This window comes from Molossus molossus, unplaced genomic scaffold (assembly GCF_014108415.1).
Source record: "Molossus molossus isolate mMolMol1 unplaced genomic scaffold, mMolMol1.p scaffold_m16_p_10, whole genome shotgun sequence".
In the NCBI taxonomy this organism is placed as follows: domain Eukaryota; kingdom Metazoa; phylum Chordata; class Mammalia; order Chiroptera; family Molossidae; genus Molossus; species Molossus molossus.
In genome coordinates, this window is record NW_023425345.1 from 51,479,199 (window position 1) to 51,504,072 (window position 24,874).

Below are 24,874 nucleotides of genomic sequence, written 5' to 3' on the forward strand. Positions count from 1 at the left end.
TCGACCAATGGATGTCTCTCTTGCATTGATGTTTTTCCCTCTCTCTCTCTACCTCCCTCTCACCTGCTCTATCTGAAAATCAATGGAAACATATTCTCAGGTGAGGTTTAAAAAAAATTGATTATTCTTAGGTATTATTCTTTATATTAAATATCAACTGATAATAATTTGGTATATATTATGGCTTTTGACAGACTATGAGTAACCAAAGAAAGGGCTCATATATAGTGGTTTAGATTTATTTAATAGTTTTACATTTCTTGGTTTGTTTTTTTTTTTTTTTTTTGCTTATTTTATGTTTGCTTATTTTGTGAGCCTCCTGGGTTTTGTTTTTGTTTATATGAAATTCTTTTTTTTTTTTAACTGCCTACAAGTACTTTATTTATTTTTTTCAATTTTTATTAATTTATTTTTGTTACAGATGTTTCTCCCCCTTAACCCCCACCAGAACCCCTTGAAATTATTTCTCTCTCTTTTTTTGTGTGTGGTATGTGCCCCTAGCAGGAACCAAACCTGGGACTCCCTGGTTCGCAGGCCAATGCTCAACCACTGAGCCAAACTGGCCAGGGCAAATTATTTCTTTTCAGTGATTTTTTTTTTTTTTTTTGCCAGTTTTTGTTCTCCCAGTTGATTTTTTTTTTGGCAAAGAGACCACATAGGGTGTTTTTCCAAGACAAATTCTAGGAACATAATTCTTTTTTTTTTTTTATCCTCACCCGAGGACATTTTTCCATTTTTTTTGTTTTGTTGTTCAGAGAGAGGAAGAGAGAGAGAGAGACACATCGATGTGAAAGGGACACATCGAGTGGCTGCCACCTGCTCGACCAACCAGGGCCGGGGACAAACTGCAACCGAGGTATATGCCCTTAGCAGGAACCGAACCCGGGTCTCTCTGGACCGCAGGCCGACGCTCTAACCGCTGAGCCAAACCGGCCAGGGCCATAATTCTTTTTTGTAAGGTTTGTTTTTTTTTTAAATGTTTCACTGGAGAAAAAGGTCTTAAGGTATTAAAAAATATTTTTAGTTGATTCTGGAAGCATACATATGTACTACCTCTAATAGTCAAAATATTTGTACTCTCTTCAACTTGACACAATTGGTTAAAGCATTCGAAGATCATTTTTAAGTGTTAGGAAAATTTTACTACATACACACATTTTATTTTATTTTTAAAATTTTTTTATTGATTGATTTTAGAGAGAGAGAAGGAAACATTTATGAGAGAGCATATCTATTGGCCACCTCCTGCATGCTACCCACTGGAGTTTTGGCCCACACCCTGGACATGTGCCCTGACCAGGAATCGAACCAGCGACCTCTTGGTACATGGGTCCACGTTCAACCACTGAGCCACACCAGCCGGGCACATACACACATTCTTATTTATGAACTTTCAGATGAGATCTCATAAGAATGAAAGATTCTTAATAAACAAAATACTATTTTTGCTCTTGTAGATGACTTAGTGATACATTAACAATTTACTGCAAAATTCAAGTATTGCTAGGACATGTGAGGAGAAAAGGGAACCTTAATGACATACCTTGTGCTCTGACTCTCCTCCTGTTGTTCAGAAAGGATTATTTCATTAGAGACAAGGATGTTTAAATCTGAAAAGACCAGATTGTTATGATATAGTTTTAACTTATTTTACAGATGAAGAAAGTGAAAGTTGAAGAGGACAAATATCTTGCCAGGGTTACATGGCTAGTTATTACCAACATATCTGAGATTTAGAACATTTCCTTTTTCTGTACCATCATACTTGGTTAAGTTTTTTCTTAAACATATCAAAGTGGTGCCCTGGCTGGTTTGGCTCAGTGGGTAGATTGTCAGCCCACGCACCAGAGAGACCTGGGTTCAGTTCCCACTAAGGGCACATACCTCAGTTGCAGTTTGTCCCTGGCCCCGGTTGGGGTCGTGTGGGTGGCAACCAGTCAATGTGTCTCTTTCATATTGATGTTTTTTCTCTCTCTCTCTCCCCCCCCCCCCTCCCGCTCTGTCTGAAGATAAATGCAAAAATGTCCTCGGGTGAGGATAAAAAAATATATATATATATATCTCTCTCAAAAGGGTGAAATTTTTTTTTTAACATAAATTTTTTTTTCTTTAATGATTTTAGAGAGAGAGGAAGGGAGAGGGAGATAGAGACATTGATGAGCGAGAACATCAGTTGGCTGCCTGCTGCATGCCCCCAACTGGGGATCAGGCCCACAACCTGGGCATGTGCCCTGACTGGAAATCAAATTAGCACCTCTTGGTGCATGGGTCGACATTCAACCACTGAGCTATACCAGTCAAGCCAAAGGGGTGAATTTTTAAGTAGAATAGACGTCTTTGTTATGAGATAGAATAAAAGCAGTGAAAAAAATTTTTTTTTCATTTTTATAATTTTTCTGTCACAATGTACATTCAGTACCATTCCACACTAGTTTTAGATGTACAGCACAGTGGCCAGAAAACTATGCACTCTATAGAGTTGTCCTCCCTCTGCCCCAAGCACCCACCTGGCCCTATACCCCATTATATTGACATTATTGACTATAATCTTCATGCTGCAATCCACATAGCTGTGAAAGCAATTAAAAAATTTATTTTAAATATATTTTTCATCACCATTTGTCTCCCTTATATCCTCCTCCACTTCATCTTTACCCACACCTTTCCCTCTGCTTTTTTAAAATTTGATTTGAGAGAGGTAGAGAGAGAGAGAGAGAGAGAAACACTGATTTGTTGCCTCTTGTACATGTCCTAACCAGGAATCAAACCCAACACCTTTTGGTGTACTGGAAGATGCTCCAACTGAGCCACACTGGCCAGGGTTAAAATTAAAAGTACTGATGTTTGCAGATGCTCGACTTAAAAATAACTCAGTGTTTTCATTGTGTTTTATTGTCACTTGTCTTTGCTGCTGTGCTTTCTTGATGAAGGGGGTAAGATTACAATAAGAAAGCCAAAAATGATAGTCAAGTAAGTCATCTTAGCTTTTATGGAGGTGTGCCTATGGTTTTGAAGATACAGGGCAGGTTTATTATAATTTTGCTTGTTACTCAAAACCATCTGTGTATAATTATTTTCTATATGTTTGACCAGTGCAATTGCTGTTAATTTTTACTTAAAGAAATAGTACATGAGTACTTTCTTATATAAATGCAAAATATTACAGGTAAAAAAGCTTTTGACCCCCAACTCAAATCTTTGTTTTTTTATTTCTAAGAAGTGACTGCTGCCAGAGCTTTCTTTTTTTTTTTTTTTTTATCCTCACCCGAGGACATTTTTTTCATTTTTGTTTCAGATAGAGTGGGAGGGAGAGCGAGGAAGAGAGAGAGAGAGAGAGAGAAACATCGACATGAAAGGTACACATCGAGTGACTGCCAACTGCACGACCCAGTGAGGGCCGGGGACAAAATGCAACCGTGCCCTTAGCGGGAACCGAACCCGGGTCTCTGGACCACAGGCCGATGCTCTAACCGCTGAGCCAGATTGGCCAGGGCTCTTTTTATTTATGTTAGTCAAGGAGAAAGTAACTTTAGAGATCCCTTACGCAGTTTATTATATTAACCTATAACAGCCCAATGATGATCACTAGACCTACTTAGAGAGAGTAGGACTAACTTTCAGAAGTCTGGGCATTTTTCTACCTTCATAGTTTATCTTTCTGTCATTTTACCTCTTCCTTTCTATCTTTTATTGCTTCTTTCTTTCTTTTGCCCAGACTGAGATTGTGAGTCCCTCTCAGTGAAGGGTAAGATTATGAGATCTGAGGGCTGTTTAAACCTAATTTGTCCATTAGGTGTATTGAAATACAATGTGAAAAGTTAGGTAGGAAGTTTCTGAACAGATAATGTAGACAGCATAGCTACTTAATGGGATCATTTTCAGATATGATGAATAGTATAAATATTTTTATAAGTATGTTGTGTTAATTGACATACAGTAATTTTTATTGCTATTAAAAATGTATTTTGTGACGGGAAGTAATTATCTGGAAAAATATTATCTCATTAAACTCAGTCCAACTCTGTAGCCTGAGTTTTATCTTTAAGTAACCTAATTTTTGTTTTTTAAAGAGTCAAGCTGGAGATGCTGTTGGAATTAATGTTTAATTGTTGGGCTTATAATTAGTACGTTTCAAATCTTTATTCAGAGAACTGGGAATTGACAGTTATTAATATTATGAATTTGTAACTATGAAAATAGACTGTAAATAAAAGTAAACAACAAATAAAGAAAATAGACTGTAAAAATGGAGTATATAAACTGCAAGCAAGAAGCTAAATATAAGTCTTATACTTTCTTGTTTAATCTATAGAGCCAAGATCCTCAGTTGCTTGGACTTACTTTAGAAATTTTCACTATTAATTAAACTGCATCCTTTCTCCTTTACCATAGCTTTATCTGCTTATAAATTGTTAGAGAGTTGGGTGCTTATACATATCATCCAAGATAAAAGCTACTTTTGTTAGAAGTAGCTTTTTTAGTTTGTTTTATTTTTATCAGATTTCATACCTTAATTCATGAAGTCATATCAGGCTGTTAGTTGCATTATATTTTCCTAGTTTTTTGTCCCATATAAGGATCTTTGAAAAACAGATTTCATTTGGGGAGAGATGCTTAGTAAGAAGCTGGGATTTTAATACATTCCACCATTTCTTACTCTTCTTTAAAAAATGTATTGTCACTCCCTTAAAAAGAACCTTTTAGACTTTTTCTTCTGATTTCCCCCTATGAGAAAATGTTTTTAATTTTTATTTTTAGAGAGAGAGAGAGGAAGGAAGAGGGAGAGAGAAACATCGATGTGAGAACAGTATGTCAGTTGGCTGCCTCCTGCATGTCCCCTCCTGGGGACCAAGCCCACAATCGGAGCATGTACTCTGACCTGGAATTGAACTATTTTTTAAAAATTGATTTGAGAGAGAAAGAAAAACATTGATGAGAGAAAGAAACATTGATTGGCTGCCTCCTCCCTCCTGGAGATCAAACCTTCAACCTCATGGTGCATAGGAAGACACTCAACCAACCAAGCCACACTGGCCACAACAAACAATTTTTACTCCCTTTGTTGGAGATGATGCCCCATTGAGCATGCATGGCATAGACTCATTAATAACTTTAAAGCCTGGCTGATTTAAATGTGTCAAGACTGGAGCTCATATTAAAGAAAGTAGTTAAAATCCTAGTTTTATTCTGAGTATTGATGTAGACGTAGCTTTATTTCAAAGAACTTTGGATCTTCCCCCAAATGTCTCCAAGTAAATTTATTTATTTATTTTTTTAGAGACAGAGGAAGGGAGAGGGGGAGAGAGATAGAAATATGGATGTGAGAGAAACATCAATTGCTGCCTCCTGCACATTCCCACTGGGGATGGGGCCCATAACCCAGACATGTGCCCTGACTGGGAATTGAACCGGCAGCCTCTCTTGTTGCATGGGTTGACGCTCAATCACTGAGCCCCACCAGCCAGGCTCCAATCAACTTTCTGTTTGTTTTTTTTTTATTCTCACCCTAGTATATTTCTCCATTGAGTTTCAGATAGGGTGAGAAGGAGAGAGAGAAACATTGATGTGAGAGAGAGAGAGAGACATCGATTGGTTGCCTCCTGCACAACCCCAACCAAGGCGAATCGCAACCAAGGTATGATGTGCCCTTGACCAGAATCAAACTGCAACGCTTTGGTCCAAGTGGTTTTGCTCTAACCACTGAGCAAACCGGCCAGGGCCAAACAACTTTTTAATGCGAAAATTATTTGCCTTTTAAAAATAATATATCTGGGACATAAAAGGGTTTACATTTTCATACAACAATTTTATGTTTAACTTAAGGGAAAATCAGGAAACAGCAAAAAACAGTTTTTAACTTGACCTATTAAGAGTTTCTACCATTAAGAAGAAAGATTTTCTGTCTTGATTTATCGTTTCATGTATATGATCTTATATTTTTTATAGTGTGAAGCCTCATTTTAGGTCATCAAGTGGTTCAGAACACTCAGAGGGCTCTGTGTCATTGGGGGATGGACCAGTAAATAGATCTGGTTCAAGGAACTTTCCAACTGAACGGTATAACCCTACAGTAATGGGACATCAGGAGCAAAACTACCTTCCAAAAGAGACTCCAACTTTGCAGATTGAACAGAATGGGGACTATGGTAGGGGCAGGTAAGGAAATATGGAAATAAGGTATATGAAACTCCTTTGATCATAATGTGAATATTTGTAAACAATGATCTAGTGTTTTTTTTAGACTTAATTATTGGTGGTGCTAAATAAATTTTTACATAAAATGGATTAATAGTTTTTTCATAATTATTAAGAAATTTAGAGTGTTTTTATAGAATATATTGAGTCAGATTTATAAGTTATTCTGAAGTTTTTATAGTTCACAGAGAAAAGAATGGCTTAAAAAGATAAAATTCCATCCGCGTTATAGTTTTAATTTCTTACAACTTATTTATTCACTTCTTGATTGATTTTAGAGAGAGAAAAAGAGAAACATCAGTTTGTTGTTCCACTTATTTATGTATTCATTGGTTGCTTCTTGTATGTGCCCTGATGGGGATCAGACCCATAACCTTGATGTATCAGTACAGTGCTCCAAAACCAACTGAACTACCCAGCCATAGCTAATTTCTTACTTCTTCTAAACTATGGGAATGAGGTTGTATATATACTACCTAACCTTTCTGAACAAAACAAAACAATCCTATTCTGCTTCTGGTGTGGAAAGAGTGCTTCTAATAAAAATGTGCCCAACTTACTTGTGGTGGTGGTGGTGGTGATAGTAATTGAAGTTTTTGGTAGATTAGCTCAGGTTCCCTTTAGAAGATTATATTTATCTTTTAACAATAATGGAGGTTTAGAAGAATAGATAGTTAAAATAGAGATTCACTCGGTTTTGATAGAATGTATATATTTGAAGAAATGTATGAGTTCTTTCTCCAACCACCTCCTTTTTGTGTCATTGTTAAAAGGAGAACTGTTTTCAGAGGTAGAAGACGACGAGAGGATGACAGAATCCCAGTAAGTATTTTTTACTTTTAATTACTTCTGTTTTTTTTTTTTCTTTTGTGATTTACTGTGGCATTGACTTGCAGTCTACTCAAACTTTCCAGGTTTTATTTTTATTGATTATAGTATGCATTGAAAATAAATAGAGCCTGTGCTGGACCCTGAAATGTACACTATTATCATACTCCCTCCACCCTTAAAATGCACATGTAGCTAAAGATTTGACCTGTGTTTCTCACTTTTTTAAAAAAAATTACTTGAATACCTAATATTTTCATGTGATTTAAAAATAAAAAATAGGGAAATATTTTATGAAAAGTTTAACTCTTACTTTACTAATGGACATTTAAGTAATTTAAATCTTTTGATTTTACAAACAGTGCAATGATAACCTCACACAACCATCATTTCCTATGTGTGCAATAATATCTGAAGGAGAATCTCTAGAAGTTAGATTTCTGGATCACAGTTTAATAAGTTACTGCTAAATAGTTTTCTATAGGGGTTGTGCTGATTTTAATTCTATCAAACAGGACAAAGTTCCCTATTTATCCATAGCCTTACAAAGGATATATTTTGTTTAAGAATAGTTTATTGATTTTTAATAGATGGAGAGGAAAACATCAATGTTAGAATGTCAATCAGCTACAGGTCCCCCACCAGGGATGGAGCCCATAACCCGGGTATGTGCCCTGACCAGGAATCTAACTGGCAATCTTTTGGTGCATGGGACAATGCCCAATCAGCTGAGCCAAATTGGCCAGGGCTGGATATGACTTTTTTGCCAGTCTGATAAGGCATATCATTCATTTTTAAAGAGCTGTGTTGGATGGTGTTAGAAACAAACTGTTATACTGTTTATTAATTGTTGTTTTGGGGAAATTTTCTACCTACCGTTGATTCTTATATCCACTAATCTTATAAAACTGCTTATAGAAAAATGTTTATACTGCTAGACATGTTCTTATTTAATCTTAACTTACCTAGCTTCAAATTATTCTCTTTTTTTGGTGGTTTATTCACAGTGACTATTTGCCATCTCTTAACTGGGGCCAAAAGGTGTTGAGGAATAAAAATGGTGTCGGAAGAAAAGGAGGTCTCAAGAAAACCATGCCTAAAATTTATAGATACATCATAAATCTGTAATATAATGCTTATTTTACATGTATAGGTAGTGAATTATATACATATATAAGTAGTATACGTATAGCTTTCTGTTTGTTATAAGTATACCTATATTACATCTATAAGTATTGAAAACATACACATTTTCAAAGAAGAAAATGAATCACATTATAATGAAGAATAGTCCTTAGGGCAAACTATGAACCCTTTAAAACAGTGTTGTTGTTTTTCATTTATAGCTTTCTATACTATGAGCAGCCATGAGACTTATAGGCAACAGTAGGGATACCATTGTTGCAGTCACATCCTTAAGTGTCCCTGAACAATTGAGAAGAGAAATTAGGTTTGAGATCTGGTCTCTTTAATATGTTAAAATGTTTGGATTGAGGACTGAAGGTTGAGATGAAGAAAAAGGAGACAGCCCTGGCCAGTTTGGCTCAGCGGTTAGAGCGTCAGCCTGTGGTTCAGAGAGACCTGGGTTCGGTTCCCACTAAGGGCACGTACCTTGGTTGCAGTTTGTCCCCGGCCCTGGTTGGGTCGTGTGGGTGGCAACCATTCGATGTGTCGCTTTCACGTCGATGTTTCTCTCTCTCTCTCTCCCTCCCACTCTATCTGAACAAAATATCGAAAAAATGTCCTCGGGTGAGGATAAAGAAAAAGGAGACAGACATATTTTCCAGTAGGAAGGGTGGAAGCGGGGTGCCCTTATGCAGGAGGAAGATCTTAGGTAGAGATAAAATTTAGGATTTGTAAGCTTACACATAGTAACTGAAGTCATAAGTGTAGATGAGATTATGGCAAGGGATTCCCTGTAGAGTGATATTTTTTTTTTTAAAAAAAGGCCAAGAATGGAACCTTGGGGAACAAAATAGCTTTGGGCTGAAAAATGAGATTATTCATTATGTTGTTTGAAGTATCCAAGCAAAATCTGAGTGGAGATAGCTGATAGGCAGGCAAGTGGATATCTTGGTTTCAGGTGAAAGTCTGGGCTCAAAATATTTGAAGTGTACAACTCAATGATTTTTGGTAAATTTTCAGAATTGTGTAGCCAAAAAGTGAAAATGATTGTTTTAAGGATTGTTTGCATATAGACAGTAGTTGAAGTCATAAATAAAGGATTCACACAGGGAGAGTATGGAAAGTGAGAAGTAATAACTGTATAGAAACCAAAAACCATCGCAAGAAGTAGGCAGGAAGAGAAGAGCACATGATTGTCAGATCTGAGCATCAGGAAGAGAAAGTGGTATCACAGAAACTAAGGGAGAAATGAGCTCCCAAAGGAAAGAATGTTTACCTTGCCAGATGCTATAGTGAAGTGAGGAGAAAAACGTCTTCTAGCTTTTGCATTGTGGAAGACATTGGTGACTTGTCAAAACAGTCTTAGTAGTATGATGAGTACAGGGATAAGGAAGTAGAGGAGGAAGTACAGCAAGTGAGAGGTTTGCCAGAGGATATAGAGGATGGTAGGGTAAAAAGGAAAGATGAGATTTTCAAGGAAGGATATTATTCTCTCTTGAGACTGTATGGAAGGAGAAAAGATGATGGTAACTTTATGTGAGGGAGGGTTTTGTTTTTATTTTTGTTATAAAAAGGGTATAGCTCATTTAGAAAGCAAAGAATAGTGGAGATTGATTAGAAGGCTTAGGAATGTGGCAAAGTTTGCAAAAGAAACCGGAGAGGGAGCTGACTGAAGGTAAATAGGATTGATAAAGACTAATGAGCCCTGGCCGGTTTGGCTCAGCGGTTAGGACATTGGCCCGTGGACCAGAGAGTCCAGGTTTGGTTCCTGCTAAGGGCGCGTACCTAGGTTGCAGTCCCTAGCCTTGGTTGGGGTCGTGTGGGTGGTAATCAGTCGATGTTTCTCTCTCTTTCCCCCTCTCTTTTTCTCTCCTGCTCTTTCTGAAGATAAATGCAAAAATGTCCTTGGGTGCGGATAAAAAAAGACTAATGAGGGCTTGTGGTCCCTTCAGCAGCATATATACTAAAATTGTAACGATACAGAGAAAATTAGCATAACTCAGCACAAGGATGACTTGCAGATACGTGAAGCGTTCCATATTTAGGAGGATAAAAGACTAATGAGATCTCAACTGCGATGAGAAGCCAAGAATTTATTGGGGAACCATTCTGTACATTAGTGTAGAGTTTGTTTTTTGAAGCTTTTAGCTTTTGTGGTAGAAAATTAGAATGAGATAGCCATGTGACCTGTTTTATGATTTGTGTCTTTTAGAGACCCCATCCTTCAACACCTGAAGCTAAGGCTCCAACACCAAAGTTTGACTTATTAGCCTCAAATTTTCCTCCTTTACCTGGAACTTCATCAAAAACGCCAGGTGAACTTGTTTTGGAGAGTAGGATGTCAGATGTTGTTAAAGGTGTCTACAAAGAAAAGGTAAGCACGGAAACATCCAATCTTCCACTTTATGGGACTATAGTATTAGTATATGTTTTAATGTAGCCTATGTTTTAAGGTTGTTATTTAAGTTTTTATTTGTACTTGATGAATATTTCTAAAATAGTTTTTATTCATGGGATTTTCAGCATACTTTGAGTATTATAAAAAGACTTATGACAGTCCTGTAACCAGGTGGCTTAGTTGGTTGGAGAGTTGTCCCGGGTTGGACTCCTGGTCAGGGCACATACCTAGGTTGTATTTCAATCCCCTGTTAAGGTGCATAGGGGAAGCTTTCTCACATTGATGTCTCTGGCTCGCTTTCTTGCTCTCCCCTCACCCCTTCTTCTCTATCTAAAATCAATTAAAAAACATATCCCTGGGTGAGGATATTTTAAAAATTAATTTTAAAAAAGATTTATGGCCCTGGATGGTTTGGCTCAGCGGTTAGAGTGTCGGCCCGTGGTCCAGAGAGACCCTGGTTTGGTTCCTGCTAAGAGCATGTACCTCGGTTGTAGTTTGTCCCCAGCCCTGGTTGGGGTTGTGCTGGAGGCAGCTACTCAATGTGTCCCTTTCACATCGATGTTTCTCTCTCTCTCTCTCTCTCTCTTTCTCCCTCCCTCCCTCTCCCTCTCCCTCTCCCTCACCCTCCCTCCCTCCCTCCCTCCCTCCCTCCCTCCCTCCCTCCCTCCATCCCTTCCACTCTATCTGAACAAAAATGGAAAAATGTCCTTCGATGAGGATTTAAAAAAAAAAAGATTTATGATAAAGTTACACAAGGTCAATAAAATATTTTTCTTTTTTGCATGTCTTTGTTTATCAGTCACTTAGCTTTTGAGTGTATACCTCTCCATATGGTAAATTCTCAGTCCCCACAAATTTTTCTCATTTTCTGCCCTTTTTTTTTCCTAATTCAGTTTTTATTATATATATATTTTATTGATTTTAGAGAGAGGAAAGGCCCACAAGAGAGAAACATTCATGAGAGAGAACATCAGTTGGTTTCCCCCTCCATGCCCCCCACTGGTGATCGGGCCCACAACCTGGTCATGTGACCTAACTGGGAATCAGACCTCTTGGTGCATGGGTCGATGCTCAACCAGTGAGCCACACCGGCTGGGCTCAATTTTTATTTTAATAGTACATGTACACAGTATATCTAGGCTTATATTGGAAATAGTAGTGCCCTGCAACCATCCTCAACTCTAGCTTTTTCTCCTGACATTTATTTCTGTATTTCTAATTAACATGGTTATACTGCTATTTTTTGACTTTTCAGTTTTAGATGTCTATTAACTTCACATTCTAGAAGCTAAGGATTTAGCTCTCTTAAAGCAACATGCTCTTCTCATCCTACCAGTAGACTTTACTTGATCATATCTAGTGTACCATCAATTATAAGGTGACCCATTATTTTAGTATCACCAAGAAAATAAAAAGCATTACCAGTTAGACTAAGACATGCCATCATAGTTTACTGTTATTATTTCTCCTTTCTTATGTTCTCAATGGCTGCTGCACAGCTATGTTCCTGGGACTTGACTTTACCATTATCCTGGGAATTTTTCTTATTCTCCTTTGTTAGATTCCCTCTTTTTCTTGCTCTTGTTTTACTTTCCCATATTATGGTGGGCTACGTCTTCCTAAGCTTCCTGAATAAGTGATTTTTAGTATAAATTTGTATAGATCTTGCATTCTGAAAATGTTTTTCTATTCTCACACTTGATCAGACATTATCTCTAGAATTCTCTAGTAGAATTCATTCTACTGTGGATGGACATTTGAGCTGTTTTTCCCGTGAAATTTTGAAGGTATTCATCATTGTCTTGTTAAAAAATGCAATATTGTAGTTTTTTTTTTTGTCAATTCTGAGATTCACATTTTTCACCTTTGAAAGTCAGGCTGTCTTTTAATTAAAAGCTGTTATAGTGTAAGTGGCAGTGTAGAAAACAACGGTGTGTTTTACAGTTGATGGCAACTCAGATATGATATATACACACATCCATTTTTTTAAAAATATTTTTTACTTTATTGATTTTAGAGAGAGAGGAAGGGAGAGGAGGAGAGAGATAGAAACATTGATGAGAGAGAACATCGATTGGCCGCCTCCTGCATGCCCTTCACTAGGGATCCTGTCCACAACCTGGGCATGTGCCCTAACCAGGAATCAAACTGGCAACCTCTTGGTGCATGGGTCGATGCTCAACCATTGAGCCACACTGTCTGGGCTACACACATAAATTTTTAAAGAATAATAATAAAGTGTACTTGCCTTTGTAATCCCAACTCACAATTGTGGGCTGAAAACACCAGTACAGTCGGCCCTCGTTTATCACGGTTAATCAGTTCCAGACTCTACCGTAATGATTGAATTTCTGCGAAGTAGGATTCTTTATTTACTATACAATCGTGTCTCTCCACTTAGCGCTTCGACGTTTGCGGTTTCACTCTATCATATTTTTTTCAAATATAAAACCACAATAGAGTGAAGCCGCGAATGTCAAAGCGCAAAGTGGTAAGAGATGGCTGTACCTTAGCAGTGTCATATACTGTATCTCCTCTTTCTATTTACAGATCTTCCTATTCTTCTCTTCCTGAAAGATAAATGAATGATTCTGATTTTACCAAATGCTTTTCTTTATAGTTTACCATTCTGTAAAGAGCCAGATAGTAAATATTTTAGGCTTTGTGGGCCATATGCTGTTGCATATTTTTGACCCTTTAAAAACTTATTATTCTTAACTCATTGGCCATACCAACACAATCGGCAGGGCTTGGTTTACCAAACGCTAACCTTAACGGTACATTGTTGAGTATGCTTGTTTTTGAACACTACATAAGTGGAATTATACAATATATATTCTTCTGTAACTTCTCTTCTGTGTTGTATGAAATATATCACTGTTGCTACAGATGACTGTTTCATTTTGCACTGTTGTATAGTATTCTATTGTCAGAATATAACATTCATTCTACTATTGATGGACATTTCCATTGCTTGTTTGTTTTTTCTGCCATTATAAGGAATACTGCTATGAATGTCTAGACTTCCTATTCATGTGAGCAAGAACATTTTTAGGGTATATACATAGTGGAACTGCCGAGCGATAGGGCTTTTTTTTTCTTTATTACTATTGAAGTTAAATTATTTTTTTTCTATGTTTATTGGCCATTTGAGTTTCTTTTATAGTTTTTCAAGTGTTTTGTTCACTTTATAATTGGGTTATCTCATTCTCTTTTTAACTCATCTTTATTATTGAATGTATTACAGATGTTCCCCTTTTTGCTTCCCCATTGACCCTCTCCTCCTCAATCCCGCTCCCCTCCTGCCTTCCCCACACTATTGTCGGTGTCCATTGGTTATGCATATGTGCATATAAGTTTTTTGGTTTATCTCATCCTGCCCTCCCTCCCTCCTTCCCTTTGAGGTTCGTCAGTCTAACAACCAATTTGTACTTCTTAATTCCTTCATCTGTTTCACCAATGCCCCCAGGCGCCACCCATCTGGCAAGCAACAAAAAGTTCTCTGTATTATGACTGTTTCTGTTCTGCTTGCTCAATTTGTTTGTAGATTCAATTGTTGATAGATATGTATTAATTGCCATTTTATTGTTCATATTTTTGTTCTTCTTCTCCTTCAAGAAGACCCTTTAACATTTCATATAATACTGGTTTGGTGGTGGTGAACTCCTTTAACTTCTTCTTGTCTGGGAAACTCTTGATACATCCATCAATTCTAAATGATAGCTTTGCAGGATAGACTAATCCTGGTTGTCGGTCGTTGCTTTTCATTACCTTGAATATCTCTTGCCACTCCTTTCTGGCCTGCAAAGTTTCTTTTGAGAAATCAGCTGACAGTCTTATGGGAGCTCCTTTGCAGGTAACGAACTGCTTTTCTCTTGCTGCTTTTAAGATTCTCTCGTTGCATTTAACTTTTGGCATTTTGATGATGGTGTTTCTTGGTGTGGACCTCTTCGGGTTCGTCTTGTTTGGGACTCTGTGCTTCCTGGACTTGTGTGTCTGTTTCCTTCACCAAGTTAGGGAAGTTTTCTGTTATTATTGTTACAAATAGGTTTTCAATTTCTTGTGCTCTCTCTTCTCCTTCGGGCACCCCTATGATGCAAACGTTGGCACACTTGAAGTTGTCCCAGAGGCTCCTTACCCTACCCTCATTTTTTTGGATTCTTTTTTCTCTTTGCTGTTCTGATTGGGTGTTTTTTACTTCCTTATATTGCTTCCTTATATTGATGGATTGCTTCTTGGCTTTACCTACTCTTCTATTGATTCCCTGTAAATTATTCTTTATTTCAGTTAGTGTATCCTTCATTTCTGACTGGTCCTTTATTATGTTGTTGATGTTCTCACTAAGTTCCTTGAATGTCTCACCAAGTTCCTTAAGCAACCTTATAACCTGTGTTTTGAACTCTGCATCTGATTGATTGCTTATCTTCATTTTGTTTCATTCTTTCCCTGGAGTTTTTTTCTTTTCTTTCGTTTGGGACATGTTTCTTTGTCTTCTCATTTTGGCTGCTTCCCTGTGATTGTTTCTATGTATTAGGTAGAGTTACTATGTCTCCTAAGCTTCATAGGGTGGCCTGTAGGTAGCCTGTAGGAAGCCTCCCTGATTACCCCACCTGGGTCCTTGAGGTGCACCCCTAGTGTGGAATGTACACCGTACTGTTGTAATTGAGTCTTGATTGCTGTTGACACATCAATGAGAAAGATTTACTCAGGCTGATCAGCTGCAAGGACTGGCTGTGCCCAATGACCACTGGCCTCTGACTTCCTTGGAGGATCAACTGTGTAGGGGTCCACCACACAGAGCAAGACTTACTTCATCCAGGCTCTGGTACCCACTGAGTCCGCTCATTGAGTGTGTCACTTGTGGTGGTGGTTGGGTGGTGGTGTTTCAATGTGGTCTGAGGCTGTCCACTGGGTGTGTTGGCTCTGGGCCTCCACCCCTTCTACCAGTCTCGGTGTGGCTGCTTCTTTAATTTCGTAGTTGTAGGACTTATATTCAGCTCTATATCAGGCAGTTCTGAATGATGGTTGTGTTGTAGTTTAGTTGTGATTTAAAGTGGTTGTAGGAGGAGGCGATATCGTGTTTACCTACACCTCCATCTTGATGGGAAGTCTGGGTTATCTCCTATTTTAAAAATATTTTGCAGCCCAGCCAGTGGTTGAGCATCGACCCATGCATCAAAAGGTTGCCGGTTGGATTCCTGGTCAGGGCACATGCCCAGGCTGTGGGCCCAGTCCCCGGTGGGGGGCATGCAGGAGGTGGCTAGTCAGTGTTCTCTCTCATTGATGTTTTCTGTCTGTCTGTCTGTCTCTCTCTCTCACTTCCTAAAATCAATAAAGTAAAAAATATTTTAAAAAGTAATAATAATGAAAATAAAAATATTTTGGGTACTAATTATTTGTCAGTTATGTATATTACTAATGGTTTGTTTTCAGTCTTTAGTATTTCTGGGTAAAAACAAGTTCTTAATTTTAATATGGTTATATTTGGCTGGGGTTTTTGTTTGTTTGTTTCTTTCTTTCCTTTATTGATTTTTAGAGAGAGAAGATGGGAGAGAGAAAGAGAGATAGAAACATCAATGAGAGAGAATATCAATTGGCCAACTTCTGCATGCCCCCTACTGGGGCTTTGGCCCACAACCTGGGCATGTGCCCTGACCAGGAATCAAACCAGTGACCTCCTGGTGCATGGCTCAACTACTAAGCCACACAGGCCAGACTGGTTTGTTATTGTTCTTTTTTTTTAAATCCTCACCTGAGGATATTTTTCCATTTATCTTCAGATAGAGTGTGGGGGAAGGGCATCAACATGAAAGAGACACATCAACTGGTTGCCTCTGGCATGACCCTGTCAGGGCCAGAACCTATCCGCAACTGAGGTATATACCCTTGACCTGAATCAAACCCTCAACTCAGGCTGGTTTGTTCTTTTTATATCTTGCTTTCAGAGACTCATTTCAGAAAGTATGATTTTGATTCTCTGATAACCTGTGTGCCACCCCCACCCCCCAAGACTTTTAGGACATTTTATTTATCCCTGGTATCTGTGAAATTTAATTATGATGTGTCTTGCTGTGGCTCTTTTTTTTTTTTTTTGTCATTGTACTTAGATGCTTTGGTGGACTTTTTAAATTTAGAAATTCATGATTTTCCATGTGGGAAAACTTAACTCTATTTCTCTTAGTAAATTCTTCACTTCTTGACTCTTTCTTGAACCCTTAATTTAATATTGGACCTTGGTTTTCTTGTTTTGGCTTTCCTAATTTTGATCTTTGTACCTGTCTTATTTTTTTCTTGTTTTAATTGTGCTAAAATGTACATAACATAAATTTACCATTTTAACCATTGTTAAGTATGCTCAGTTCATTAGTGTTAAATACATTCACATTGTTATGCAGCCAATCTCCAGGATTCTTTTCATCTTGCAAAACTATAAACACGACCATTAAATAGCAAATCCCATTCTCCCTTCCCTCAGTCCCTGGTAACCACCAATTTGACTATTCTAGGTACCTCATGAAAGTAGAATCATAGAGTATTTTGTCTTTTTGTGCCTAGCTTATTTCACTTAGCATGGTGTCCTCAAGATTCATCCATTGTTGTGGCATGTGTCAGTACCTTTCTTTCATTGTTCAGTGACATTTCATTGTGTCAATTTACAGTAGTCCTGTCCCCCTCTTTATCTGCAATTTTGCTTTATGTGGTTTCAGTTACCCATGGCAACAACGATTTAAAAATATTAAATGGAAAGTTCCAGAAATAATTCTAAGTTTTATTAAAAGATTATTTTTTGTTGTTAATCCTTACTTGAGGATATTTTTTACATTGGTATTTAGAGAATGGAAGGGAGGATGGGAAGGAGAGAAAGAGAGAGGAACATCAACGTGAGAAGGACTCATCGATTGGTTGCCTCCCACACGTGCCCCAACTTGGGTGGGGATGAAGCTGCAACCCAGGAACGTGTCTTTGACCTGGAATTGAACCTGAGACCCCCCCAGCGCACAGGCTGACACTAACCGTTGAGCAACACCAATCAGGGCAATATATACATATATATATATATATATATACACACACACACACACACACTTTTTATTTTATTTTAATTTTTTAGTAGTGGCGGGGGAGATAGAGACAGAGACGTCAATGTGAGAGCAACACATCGATCGCTGCCTCCTGCATGTCCCCAACCGGGAATCAAGCCTCCTATACAGGCATTGCCCTGACCAGGAATTGAACTGGCAACCCCTCGGTTCACAGGAAGACACCCAACCATGAGCCACACCAGCCAGGCAACAATTCATACATTTTTTGTTTTGTTTTTTTCTTAAATATATTTTTATTGTCTTTTTAGAGAGAGAGGGAGGGGGAGAGAGATAGAAACATCGATGTGAGAGAGAGAACATCAGTCAGCTGCCTCCTTCACACTCCCTACTGGAGATTGGGCCCAGAACCTGGGCATGTGCCTGACCGAGAATCAAACCAGGACCTCTCCGTCCATGGGACAACGCTCAATCCACTGAGCCATACCAGCTAGGCACACTTCATATGTTTGAAATTGCCTGCTGTTCTGAGTAGCCTGCCTGGGGTGTAAATTATCCCTTTGTCCAGCGTACCCATACTGTAAACACTACCCAGTGTTTAGTCTCTCTCAGTTATCTGATCAGCTGTCAGTGTATTACAGTGCTGTGTCTAAGAAACCCTTATTTTACTTAATAATGGCCCCAAAGCACGAGAGTAGTGATGCTGGTGATTTGTGTATGCCAAAGAGAAGCCATAGAATGCTTCCGTTAAGTGAAATGGTTTACAGTACAGTAATATACATTTGGCCCTCGTTTATCGCGGTTAATCAGTTCCAGACTCTACCATGATAATGAATATCCGCGAAGTAGGAGTCTTTATTTTTATTCAGTCATTCCTCACCACTTCGCGCTTTGAAGTGAAGCCACGATAGAGTGAAGCCGCAAAAGAGTGAAGCCGCAAATGTCGAAGCGCAAAGTGGCGAGGGACAACTGTATTTTGAGAGACAGACCATATTCACAAAACTTTTATTACAGTATATTATTGTAATTGTTCTGTTTTGTTATTAGTTGTTTTTAATGTATCACTGGGCCTAATTTATTAATTAAACTTTATGATAGGTATGTATGTGTAGGAAAAATCATTGTATATATAGAGATCGGTACTATCTGCAATTTAAGGGGTTCTTGAAACATCACTTGGTGATAAGGGGCAGACTACTGTTTCACATTTTGTTTATCCATTCACCAGCTGATGAACATTTAGGTTGTTTTCACTTCTTTTGGCTATTATGAATAATGCTACTATGTACATTTTTGTATAGGTTTTTTGCAGATGTATGTTTTCTCTTGGGTGTGTACTCAAGATTGAATTATGGTAACTGAGTTTAACTTTTCGAGGATCTGCCACACTGTTTTCTAAAGTGGCATGTCTTTTGACATTGCCACCCTCAATGTATGAGGGTTCCAATATCTACATATCATCACTAACTCTTGTTGTTGTCCATCTTACTAATAATAGCCATCCTAGAAAGTGTGAAGTGGTTTCTTCTGGTGGTTTTGATTTGCATTGTCCTAACAACTAATGACTAATGATGTTGAACATCTTTTCTTTTTAATCCTGACCTGAGGATATTTTTCGATTAATATTTTTAGCTAGTGTGGGAGGGAGGGAGAAACATTGATGTGAGAGAGACACATCGATAGTTGTCTCCCACACAACCCAACAGGGGCTGGGGATCGAATACACAACCAGGGTACATGCCCTTGACCAGGAACGAACTGAGACTCTTTGGTCCGAGGGCCAATGCTCTAACTGCTGAACCAAACTAACCAGGGCGAACATCTTTTCATATATACTTGTTGACCATTTTCAAATTTTTTTATTCAATTACAGTTGACATTCAATATTAGTTTTAGGTGTACAGCATAGTGGTTAGGCATTTATATAACTTGCAAAGTGATGCCCCTGATGAGTCTAGTACCTGCCTGACATAATGCATAGTTATTGACTACATTCCCTGTGCTGTATTTTACTTATGTTTTTACTTCAAGGATAATGAAGAGCTGAGACAAGTTAGTTGCCCAGTGCCAGCAGAGGATGAACAGACAGACTGCACCTCTGCCCAGCAACTCAGTACTAGTACCAGTCCTTCATGTACAGCTGAGCCTCCTGCATTAAGGTACAGGTTTCAATATAGTAGACCTTCCACATTAAGATTACTTTTTCTTCTAATAATTTGCTCACCTGTTTCTGTGTGCTATACTAGGTCTAATATGAAACTCTTTTTTTCTTAGCACAACTCAGCAAGAAAAGGATCTAATAGAGGATTCCACTGTTCAGAAGGATGTTCTTAGCACAACAACTATATCAGTTTCTTCCCCAAGTCCTGCAAAGCCATCAAGGACAAATACTGCTTCCCCGTGTAATGGTAACATAAATGCAGCTGTAACTGTGGCCCTACAGGTAACCTGATGAATTTGGTTTGTATGAGAAAAAAATAAGTTATATATTGAGAGGTTTTTTTCCCCCATAACTGTTTGCTATAGCAGAATCATTTGGAAATAGCCCAAATTGGGGTTGCCTGCATCCAAAAACAGCTAAAAGAGTTTAAAGTCATTGTGAAGAAATGGGGAATTTTAGGCATGTTGAGGGAGTGAAGATGTTACTATTCATTTTGTTTCTTTTGATTACTTTTTTATCTGATCATATTATGGGTAAATGAAGCTTCTTATCTAAATTGTGTGTATCATTTGGAGGTTAATATAAAGAGGCTTTGCGCCTCTTGATTTTTATTTATTTATTTTTAATATAATAATTAACAAGGCTATGGATTTCATGAGGGGACCAATCTCATTTTTATTCAATTTCCAGAATCATTTTTATAATTAGGAGAATACAGAAAAGCAGGGAGGAAAATACTGCAAAATTTACCTTTCATTTATTGATATAACTAGTAGCATTTTGGTACAGCTTTTTCTTTTTTTCTAGGTTTAGAACATTTTATCCTGGGCCTGATAGCTCAGTTGGTTAGAGTATCATCCTGATAAAGCAGAGGTTGTGGGTTCAATCCCTAGTCAGGGCACATAGAGTAATCAACCAATGAATGCATGAATAAGTGGAACAACAAATCAATGTTTTTCTGTCTCTGTCTCTCTCAAATCAATAAATAAAAACATTTTTATAAAAAGAACATTTTATCTTGTGATTTACTATTAGAAGTAATAATAGGATAACTGCTACGAAGTATCGAATACTTACTATGTGCTAGGATCACTGTTAAAGACTTTTTACATGGTTTATTCTATTTTCACAACACCTCTGATGTCCTCCTTTTTCAGATGAAGTAATTAAGGCTTTTAATTTGTGTTCTATTAATATATGATTGGTTTCCAACTGCTCTACAGAGATTCTTATAGAATCCCTCTCAGGATTCTTTGTATCCAGAAAAGAGAGAATGAAACCATTTTATTTCATCATATGAATAGAACATTATTAATTTAATCTGTTCTTGTTAGACATTTAGATTGTTTCCAGTTCATCTCTATAAACAGTACTAACATGAAATCCTTCAGATAAATTTCTCAAGTGAAATTATTGTTTCACACATAAATTGCAACAGTTTTTATTATTTTCAACAAACGTACTTTCTTTTTTCTTCCTGTTTTTTTTTTCTTTATTGATTTTTAGAGAGAGAGAGGAAGGGAGAAGGAGAGAGAGATGGAAACATCGATGAGAGAGAACATTGATTGGCCATCTCCTGCATGCCTCCCCCTGGGGTTTGGGCCAACAATCTGGGCATGTGCCCTGATGGGGAATCGAACCGGTGACCTCTGAGTGCATGGGTCGACACTCAACCACTGAGCCCCACACCAGCCGGGCATACTTTCTTTTTTTTTCTTTGTTGCCAATGGCAGGATTTTATTTCTTTTTTCTTTTTTCAATTTTTATTAATTTATTTTTGTTACAGATATTTCCCCTTTTCCCCCTAGACACCCTCTTCCCCATCCCACCCCCTCGCCCAGACCTTTTTTTTTTAATCCCACTGGAAGATATATTTATTGATTTGAGAGAGAGAGGAGGGGATTTGTGAGAGAGAGACACATCAATGTGAGAGAGAAACATCAGTCGAAGATTATACTGTCCCTGGCTGGGTAGCTCAGTTGGTTAGAGCATCGTCCAGATACACCAGGATTGCAGGGCAACCAGTGAATGCATAATAAGTGGAACAACAAATCAGTGTTTCTCTTGTGCTCTCCCCCCAGCTCCACTCTCTAAATCAGTAAGTAAAAAGATTGTACTGATACACTTTAATCGCATTGTCTATGAGAGTGCCCATTACCCTTTCATAGAAAATAACTTACTGATTTTCTTGTGATTGATACTATCCTTTTTGTACTTTATTACTTAGAGAATGTGCATCATACATTTTTTTTTCTTCAAAGGAACCACGAAAGCTAAGTTATGCCGAAGTGTGCCAGAAACCCCCTAAAGAGCCATCTCCAGTTCCTGTGCAGCCACTACGAGAACTTCGGTCCAATGTAGTGTCTCCCACCAAAAATGAAGAGAATGGAGCTCCTGAGAAGTGCATTGAGAAGCCACATGAGAAGCCAGAAGCAAGGGCTAGTAAGGATTATTCTGGCTTCCGAGGCAATACCATTCCCAGGGGAGCAACTGGGAAAATCAGGGAACAGAGACGCCAGTTTGGCCACAGGGCTATACCTCAGGGAGTGACTCGACGTAATGGCAAAGAGCAATATGTGCCACCCAGATCACCAAAGTAAAACAAAACTTCAAAAACTTCTCTCTTCCCATTAAACTTGAGCCGTGGCTATATTGAACTGTTTTGGAGGGGAGAGGGTAACCAGAAAGGAAAACAGGAGGAAAGTATATTCTTAAATCATTATGGATTTTGGAGTTGTGAGTGGTAGAATCCCAAAATTCATCTCTAAAGTGATTTTAAAATGCTGGAGGATTTCAATCAATATAAATATATATATATATGTATACATATATAAAAATATAATTTTTCTATTTTTGTTTTTGATTTTAATTTGCAGAGATCTTCCTGGAATCAATTTTGAGGGTTCAGATTTATTTGGGGGAAAAAATACTACACATCCTTCAGCATAGGAGATGAGGGAGTGAGAGAAAATATTTTTTTGAAGAAGCATTTCTGTAAAATTAGAAATTACTTTTTTTAATCTATTTAAAGTTTGGCTTGGAGGATGCCATCTCAGCCTATATGGCCTTGTGTTGCAAAGCAGATCAGTGGCTGGGTTGCCTGTTGTGTTGTGTGTGTGCAAGAATGACTGGAGACAAAAGTGTTAGTAAATGATTTGAAAACTGAATGTAATACGTACTTGAGTAGATATTTTTTCCAGTTTGATATGTAGTTTTTTTTGACCTTACTAATATTTCATTCAACAAGCTTTTAAATTCTAATTGTACTTAGAGATGTGACTACCAATCAGTTTGATACTCAAGGAAAGAATGGGAATTATTCAGATAATTGAAAAATCTGTCTTAGGTCTGAGCTAGGTAGGTCAAATGGACTTCAAAGTTTAAACTGACCTGTGATTTTTCTTTCTCACCTAAAATAGGAAATAATATTTTTGTGTTAACTTCATTTTACTCTGTTCTTTGACTACCAAACCCCAAAAGCAAAATAACCAACCACCTACATAATTGTATGTTTCTAACTGCCTTGACCAATCTAGTCAAATCATGTAGCTGTTCTAAATTTCTGAATTGAACAGTAAAGTATTTTACTCTTTTGTTCATTTATTTAGAAGTTTAGATCCCAGAATAGTCGAGCAGACTGACCGTACAGTAATTTATTGTGTTAGTGTTAAAGATGAAACATTGTAGTTGATTCTTTAAAGTGTTAAATAATGTAGAAGTAAAAAGAACTTATTTAAAAGGCTTAATTTGGGGGCAGCTTTTTCTGTTTACAGTGTATTTATCATAACCTACCTTCCTTCCCTTTCTTCAAAAAAGTTTGGAATTCATAGAAACAGAACCAGCAAGTCAGGAAATTTTTGAGTAAAGTGAAAAAGATAGTTGAGGAAAATTAATACATAATGCCTCAGTGAATAAAGTTGTAGCTCTCATATTAAATAGGCAAGTTTACATGCTGGTGTTTAGAAAGTGGCTAAAATATTAAAAACCATATTGCATTAATCTGTTTAAGTCATACCATTTTCAGAGTTCTTTGTAAGGTGGGTTTTTTGTTTTTGTTTTTTTGGTGGTTTTTTTGTTGTTGTTTTTAGTGATAGTTTGTAGTAGTAATAACTGTCCCTTTTGTTAGTGAATGACATATGTACAAATTGAAACTGTAAATTGTGAACACTGGAAAGCACCATTGTGACATAGAGTAAACATCTTAGTAATATATTAAAATGAATGTAAATGGAGGTTAAAATTACATTACTGTGAAACTCATCTTCCAACTCTCTAAGTTAAGCTTTGGAGATTTGTATTAGTGACTAACTGTTCAGAGCTTTGAAAACACTGCACATTTCTGTACAAGCCAGAGTTATTATTTCTTTGTAACTTCTTCAGCTTGGCAATTGCTTTTGATTTGGTGGGTTGATAACATATTACATTTAAATAAGGAGAATCATTTCTACCCGCTATTTTTTTTTAACCATCTACAAATGAAGCATACAGTTAAACTACCTGTGCTGAAATTTGAGGGAAGTTTAGGTTCTTTTTTAAAAAGTATTAATAATCATTGACTATATCTATGATAGAAATGCTTATTTTGGTTTACCTAGATAATGCTGCAGTTGGTGGAAATGATAGACATTTAAAGTGTTAACACTCTGTGGATGCATTGAATTTAAGAGAATAAACATTTTTATAAAAATCACTTGGCAGAGATTATAAACTTAATTATTGCACTTGAAATGAAACATTACTTTTTTTTACAATGTGTCACAGAAGTGGGCTTGTATTATTTGTATGCTGTGTGACTTACTCTGACTTTTAAAAAGTAAGTATTCTAATTGAAACAAGAGAAGTCTTCTTTTTGAAGAAAGCAAGTATGTTCTTGCTTTTTCCCAAAATGTTATTGAAAGTAGAAATTTAATTTAAAGACATGACCTTTTAAGTTTTCTTGTGAAATATATTGTTTTAATTTAATTTGCCTCATTACAACTAATAATTCCCATTTTAATGAGATGTATAGGGAAGAATAAATGTGTGTGTATATAATATATATATATTCACAGTATGTATTTAGCATTTATTTTATTACAGCAGATATAAGGTTTGTATCTAAATGATGCCTATGAGTTGTGTGAAACT

At 37.3% G+C, this 24,874-nt stretch overlaps 1 protein-coding gene and 1 non-coding gene across 3 annotated transcripts in view; both read left to right on the forward strand.

Moving 5' to 3' along the window:
• Positions 1–22,919, forward strand: part of LARP4 (La ribonucleoprotein 4) — a 73,155-nt gene extending 50,236 nt beyond the window's left edge. Inside the window, exons 11-16 of one of the 2 annotated variants that reach the window (XM_036251457.1) lie at positions 5,947–6,156; positions 6,969–7,017; positions 10,361–10,522; positions 19,618–19,745; positions 19,861–20,029; positions 22,009–22,919. In XM_036251457.1, the coding sequence (XP_036107350.1) occupies positions 5,947–6,156; positions 6,969–7,017; positions 10,361–10,522; positions 19,618–19,745; positions 19,861–20,029; positions 22,009–22,347 (1,057 nt within the window). In that variant the 3' untranslated portion in view covers positions 22,348–22,919. The remainder of the gene's footprint in view (positions 1–5,946; positions 6,157–6,968; positions 7,018–10,360; positions 10,523–19,617; positions 19,746–19,860; positions 20,030–22,008) is intronic. The other variant, XM_036251458.1, reaches the window with a different exon arrangement.
• LOC118624822 lies at positions 10,088–10,193 on the forward strand. Its single transcript, XR_004958489.1, has one exon. It is a non-coding gene; the product is annotated as a U6 spliceosomal RNA (small nuclear RNA).
• Positions 22,920–24,874: the final 1,955 nt, after the last annotated feature.